Source organism: Sinocyclocheilus grahami, unplaced genomic scaffold (genome assembly GCF_001515645.1).
Source record: "Sinocyclocheilus grahami isolate Dianchi unplaced genomic scaffold, SAMN03320097.WGS_v1.1 scaffold355.1, whole genome shotgun sequence".
Taxonomy (NCBI): domain Eukaryota; kingdom Metazoa; phylum Chordata; class Actinopteri; order Cypriniformes; family Cyprinidae; genus Sinocyclocheilus; species Sinocyclocheilus grahami.
The window spans coordinates 1,055,648-1,062,356 of record NW_015505534.1 but is presented as its reverse complement, the minus strand read 5'-3'; the positions used below and the strand labels follow the sequence as shown (position 1 = coordinate 1,062,356).

At 40.0% G+C, this 6,709-nt stretch overlaps 1 protein-coding gene across 1 annotated transcript in view; it reads right to left on the bottom strand.

The window, feature by feature from the left end:
• LOC107548774 (whirlin-like) overlaps window positions 1-5,618 on the bottom strand; it is a 78,853-nt gene extending 73,235 nt beyond the window's left edge. Inside the window, exon 1 of the mRNA XM_016229580.1 lies at window positions 3,616-5,618. Coding sequence (XP_016085066.1) covers window positions 3,616-4,350 — 735 coding nt within the window. The 5' untranslated portion in view covers window positions 4,351-5,618. The remainder of the gene's footprint in view (window positions 1-3,615) is intronic.
• Window positions 5,619-6,709: the final 1,091 nt, after the last annotated feature.

Below are 6,709 nucleotides of genomic sequence, written 5' to 3'. Positions count from 1 at the left end.
TTTGACATCTCATTTAAAGATGTCAAATGCAATAATGCAATAATGCGATTTAAGCACTCTCTAGCACTAATGGCAGAATAAAAAAAATAAAAAAAAACCTTATGATAGATGTCACTGCCTTCTTCTCTCAGTGACGACCATTCACCGTTTTTCGCCGGCTTTCATTTGCATAACATTCAGTATTTCTCAACTTTTTGATTCTATCACTAAATGTACTGTTCTGCAGTCAATATCTCAAAGGCCTAAACGAACTTGCTGTTCAGCTCACATAAAATGCTCGCTCAGCTCAGCACAAGTGGTCACGTACGGTTAGAGGTATTGGTCTAGTGATGAATCTTCTAGCCTGGCTCTAACTGAGATTGCAAAGCCACATTTGACTGTAAACACTTCTGTCTTAATCATCTCTCAGTGTCAGGACAAAGGCAAGAGGCAACCTTCTCTAAGTTTGAGCCACAGGCACCCTGGCAGTCCCAGCATTAAAATTCAATCAACTTCACTTAACAGGTGCCCTTATATGGGGTCACCCTTGAAACAGGAGATGAGGAAAGATCATTGATCATATGGGCTATCACAGCAGCCCTGTGAACAAACACTGAAGGCCATGCGGATAGACCAACCAATCATGAGATGCCAAAGGGCATCACACGTATTCATTATGGCCTATAAAGATGATACGGACAGGTCACCTACAGCATGTACAATCCATCCTCATCAGTTTGGAGACTCAGAGAGAGATGGAGACAGCTGGTCAGACAGACAACTAGACATACAAACAAGAAGAGTTTAGAAGACACAGGCAGAGAAATAATGATATCAACCACCTGCAAGAGTACTTCTTCCTCTGCCCTCATACCAAAACGTCATGTGCACAAACCTCAACTGGCAAACCTCCTTACCAGACACAACATGTTACAGCAACCTGATTTTTTTATTCTAACCAGACACAAAAAGCAACAAAACGGCTGTTGTTTCCTTTGTTTTGATTTCTGCACTGGAATGGATATCTCCACCCATTCTGAAATCTCATTGGTCCAAAATTTTGCTCCAATTAGTTCCGATTGGTTGTGATTATGCCGAATCTCACAGCTCTTTTGCTTTCATGTATGGACAGACAACAGGTTAGAACAGTGGCTGCATCTAAACATGCATACATCCCTACTAGTACAGTATAAATATATTCTTAAAAATAAAGGTTCCATATGGGGGATTCACAGCGATGCAATAGTAGAACAATTTTGTGCTCCCCAAAGAACCATTCAGTGAACTGTTCATATCAGTTCTTACTTTTTTTTTTATGTGAAGAACTTTTTAAAAATATAAAGATTTCCACTATAAAGAACTTTTTGTGTAAAGGAAAGGATCCATGGAGGTTAAAGGTTCATCATGGAACCACTGATGACAATAAAGAACCTTTATTTTTAAAGGGCAATGTGGGCAAAAAAAAAAGTATATAAAGGAGCAGTGTGTTCATATAGAGTAGTATGAACTTCATAAGTAAACAGTAGGCAAAGATTAACCAGAGTAACCAACTACTTCTGGCAAGATTCTTAAATACACATTTAGTGGATACTTCACTATCCCATGAGGCCATGGGAGAGGATTTATGAATGGCATTCCAACTGACGCTGGTAGGTCATATGACAATGACAACATGATGAATGCCGTATGTCTGGACTACAATCATACTCTAAAGAAACTTTTTATTGGTCACAGAGCAATTACTTATTCAAGAGAAGCACCTAATGAAGAGAGAGTATGCAAATTCCGACATGGGTACGGTGTTACTTCTACCATGAGTTCCACCAACTAGAATTTTAGCTGCATGTGAACGTGTAAAGTTGTCACAACTTCTAAAAAAGGTGTATTATTTTGGTCTTTATGTCTGGAAAACTTAAAGAAACACCAAAATAATCCAAGAAAGAAAAAGCAAACCGGATAACGTTCAGGGTTCATTTACACATCACAAAGGTCAACAGAGCCCAGAGGAAATCCTCACTGTGGTTAAAATATATGTTCTTCCTTCTGCTAGAAAAATGAGAGATAACTCTGCCTGCTAGCATTCAGGGAGCATATGAAGGCACCGATCAAACGTACAGTGCTGAAATTGTCTGCAGCTAGCAAAACCCCTGTCTATCTCTCTCCATTCTGGCTGCTCAGATATTTCTTGTGTCTTTCTTTACCCAGGCTATGTCTGCATTACATGAGAACAAGAGCATCAAGACAAGTCATGTCAAGGTCATGTTCAGCCTGAGGGAGAGGCTTGTCCATTTACTCATGCAGATCAATACGATTAACTGGGAGGAAGCAGCCTCCCCCTCCTCTGCCAGCTTCTGTTTAAGAAAGGCAGCGTGGCAGGAATTTATACCCTGCTGCTCAATTGTGCCAGTTTTCCCTTGGTGAAGGAGGGAAACAATGATACAGAAAGGCGACAAACTGTTCATGTTAATTTTCTCTCGGCAAACAACACCAACTCAAGAGATTCCCAAACACGGGCATATGAGAGAGTCTAACAAGCAGTATCAGTGGAATGGAGCTTCTAGCTATATGCCAGTACTTTGAAATATGCTTGGGATGTGCCTTATCTTCACTTTCAGACGCTTTCATGTTTTGTAATGTCGTTAAAAATATGATCACTGTAAAATTATAAAATTAAGGCCTCATTTGAGGTTTCCAAGTGTTGCCACACAGGTGGAAGCCTTTAGAGAAAGTCTAAGCAGTTTTTGAAGATGCCTCAAAGTGCACTTAAGGAGTTTCAATATGCATTTCAAGTGCATCAAAAGTTTTTCCTTATTATTATTGGCAATGTTTAGATTTCTAGTAGAAAATAATGGGTTCTTCAGAGAACTGCCCTTTAGAAGTGGCACCTAGAGTTTCTCCCAAGCGGTTCACCAGTGTCTGTGGCATGTGAAGATCGGTGATCTGACTACAACTGACAAACAGTAAGATTGTTGGGGGAAAAACTCAGAACAGAATGCAATCTATACCAAATAGCTGGTTTCAGCACCATGGACAGCGCATACAATCTCAGTAACATATGCAAGGCCCAAAATGCTGCAACTACTTCCTAAAAATTATGATTACAGTACTAGTCATAGTAGTCATAAGTATGTGAAGTATTAGGCAAAATCAGCTCTTCTTTTGAATGAAAACAGCACAATGAAACACTGAAATACTTAGTATGTCTAGAAAGCTTCATGTGACATCAAGTGTTATTAATACAAAATCGACAAGCCACCTGCATTATTTAACTATAGCTAATAATATACACTGATCAATAACATCAACATTTACACAGGCCTCCCTGGCTCACACATCTCAATAAAAGAGAGTATTTATCATTCTAGTCCTTCAAGGGACACTTTCAGCTGCTTGTCTTGCATTAATAATCAATCAAGAAGGAGGAGCGCAGTCTGTTCCCTGTGGTCAAATGACTGGCTAGAATCAGGTGATCTAAATATGGTTATGAAATCTTTGGGTGCATAAGTATTTTTTTTTTTCAAAGAAGGAAAGAGAAAAACGGTTTACCATAATATCAACAACATGTTGAATCAGTCACGGAATAATTAAATTAATTAAATGGTCACACACAAAACATATTCATAAAAAAAAACTTACCTTAACTGCCTCTGCGTGCGTGACCCGGTCGAACACTTTGTCATTAACTTTCATTATCTGATCTCCTATTCTCAAACCCTCCTTTTCAGCCAGTGATCCCGGTTCCACCAGTGACACATAGATCCCAACTCCATGCTCGGATCCTCCGCGGATACTAAATCCCAAACCCTCGTTGCTCTTGTGACGCTTGAGGGTCACCTGTCGGATCTCGCCTGGCGGCCCCGGTAAGAAATTTCTTCCCAGTAAAGGAATAAGAGTCGCTGTCCCATCGCTGCTGATGCTGATGTTATCAGGAGACCCGCGCAGAGCGGTTTGAGACGCGGAAGGAGCCGAGAAGTGAGCCCCGTGTGTTGGACTCGAATTAGCAGCCTCGTGGGAGCCGTCTGGGTCACCATTGCGCGCAAGAACGTCGGATTTCAAGTACAGCCCCTCTGATGTGTACTGATCGAACAGAAGCTGATCCGAGCGCGGGATAACCAGCCGCAGCATGGGCAGGAGCTGACGCTTGCTCGGGACGTTCAGTATGACTTTAAGCGTCTGGACCAGATCGTACACATTGCGCTTGGAGTGGTACACGTTGAGGCAGTGGATGAACTGCTCTCTCTCGAGGTCGCTGAGCAGCAGGTTGAGCGCGTTGTGAAGCTTCTTCACATTGGCGGAAAGGGAATGCGCGCTAGACGCCAGAGAGTTTCCCGAGGAAGAGTTAAGCGACAGGCGCTCCAGGTCTGTGCTCATCCTCGCGCCCTTTGCCTGGATCACAGAACCACGCGGAAGCGGAGGGGTCCGGCGGGCATTGCAGTAGCACCGGAACCGAGTCTACAGGAGTCTGCGGAGTGGCGCATGGCACTGTGATGCCTTGATGTTCACTGTCATAATTAATATTACACCAAACGGGTCACAGAGGACCTACAAAACCAAACACATACATCTAATTAGGCTAGTATCCTTAAACAAAAAAATAAATAAGTTTGGAATTGAAATAAACACTTCAGGCACACTAAAAATAATAATAATAAATAAAATAAAATGTAATCATTTCAATTTCAAATGCTACAGAACAGTTTTACGTTGTGTAGTTAATGTCTGCTGCATTCATTTAACGTCATGTGTACCTGGATGGATAACACTGTGACTGTCACTGTTATGAAACTGTATGCATGAATTTTACTTAAATCAACATTCGGTGGTACCAGGTATATTATAAGTATTACATCAATAGTTTACAGTGACAAACAGATGGAATAGCTTAAGATAGGAATGGAATATGAACACTACATGATTTAATAACATACGATTATGAATTTAATAATACAGTCATTAAAACCCCATCCCATCATCATAGAATTTTAAATTTACAGAAATATGAAATGCAGAATTTAGCTGGAAAAACCGACAACTGTGAGAGCCAGAACTTAAGAGAGAACGTAAAAAAAAACGTAAATAAAAAGTCCGATTTTAGACAGGAAAGTGCACCTTCCAAATAACACCGACAGAAAGCTTGCGCGCTCGGTGCGTCTTGTGCTCGCGAAAAAGAGTCAAGTGGCCAGTGCGTCTTCTCCAATATCTCTGTCATCAACAGTGAATCCCTTATGAGGGAGTTTAGGATCTTTGCCCAGAAATCCAAAGCTTTACAACCACCATAATCACATTGCGTTCCTGTTGATTAGTTTTTAAAGTAGAGCACCGATTCAGCGTTTCGTTCTAATCCACTCGTCCCATATTTGGAGGTTATGGCACCCAAACTAAAACGCAAAGTTCTTTTCCTTTGGCACGCTCAAAAATCTGAAAGTTGAAACGCGCTTCAGTCCTTTGGAAAGTGCGCCGGGTGTAATCCACAGACAAAAATCAAACAGGTCGGAAAGTGATTCGTTGCATAAGTGCGCAAAGAAACAAAGTAAAACGGCACGGAGATCGACTGTCTTCGTCGTCTAGCTGTCGGAGGTGATCGACTGAACGGCTTGCTCCAACGCGTCCCTACACAGGAAATGACGCAGCTTATGTGGCTCTCGTAAGTTGCTTAGTAACCAACAACACATGAGAGAGGCGGGTGCGCACAGGACTGGCAAATGCCCATCTGCTTATTTTAAAGGGGTCATATGATGCGATTTCAATTTTTCCTTTCTCTTTGGAGTGTTACAAGCTCTTGGTGCATAAAGAAGATCTGTAAAGTTGCAAAGACTAAAGTCTCAAATCCAAAGAGATATTCTTTATAAAAGTTAAGAGTCAGCCACACCTACCTAAAACGGCTCCTTCTAACACGCCCCCACATGTCTACGTCACGATGTGGGAAGATTTGCATAATGCCGCCCAAATGTTCACGCAAAGAAGGCGTAACTTTTATTCTCGCTGTAGTATTGTTGCCGCTGCCATGTCCTGAAGACGCTGTGTGCTTCATTGTGAAAACCGCATAAACACATTTCATTACACCAAATACACAAAATAATGTTCTTTTTAGCAACATAATATGACTCCTTTAAGAACTGTGTTGTTTAGTGTAATTGAGATACTACTGTTGTTTTCATTAATATTGAATTAGTTTTTATTGTTACATTATCCATTTTAGTATTGTTGTTGGATTTTGTCATTTTATTTCTATTATTTGTAATGTCTATTTATATTAAATAGTTTATATCAATTTTAATTCGTTATTTTAGTACATCAAGTAAATAAATAAATGTTGCCTTGCCGCTAGCTAAAACAAAATACGTCTTTATATATATTTAATTTGATTTCAGTAGTTAACTACAAGTGTTGGGGGTAACGCATTACAAGTAACGCGAGTTACGTAATCAGATTACCTTTTTCAAGTAACTAGTAAAGTAACGCATTACTTTTTAATTTACAAGAGAATATCTGAGTTACTTTTTCAAATGAGTAACGCAAGTTACTTTTTTTTTCCAATGTATTGATTGACAGCTCTCCTGTCCCCATGTTGAGAGAAATCAGATGTTACTGTAGTTTTAAAATAAATATGAATATACATTAATTCATCTCACTCACAAAAAAACAAAAAACAAAACAGATTCAGTATTCCTCAAAATGAATAAAAATAATGCAACTCAGAATATGACGCAAACCTGCAATAATTAAACAA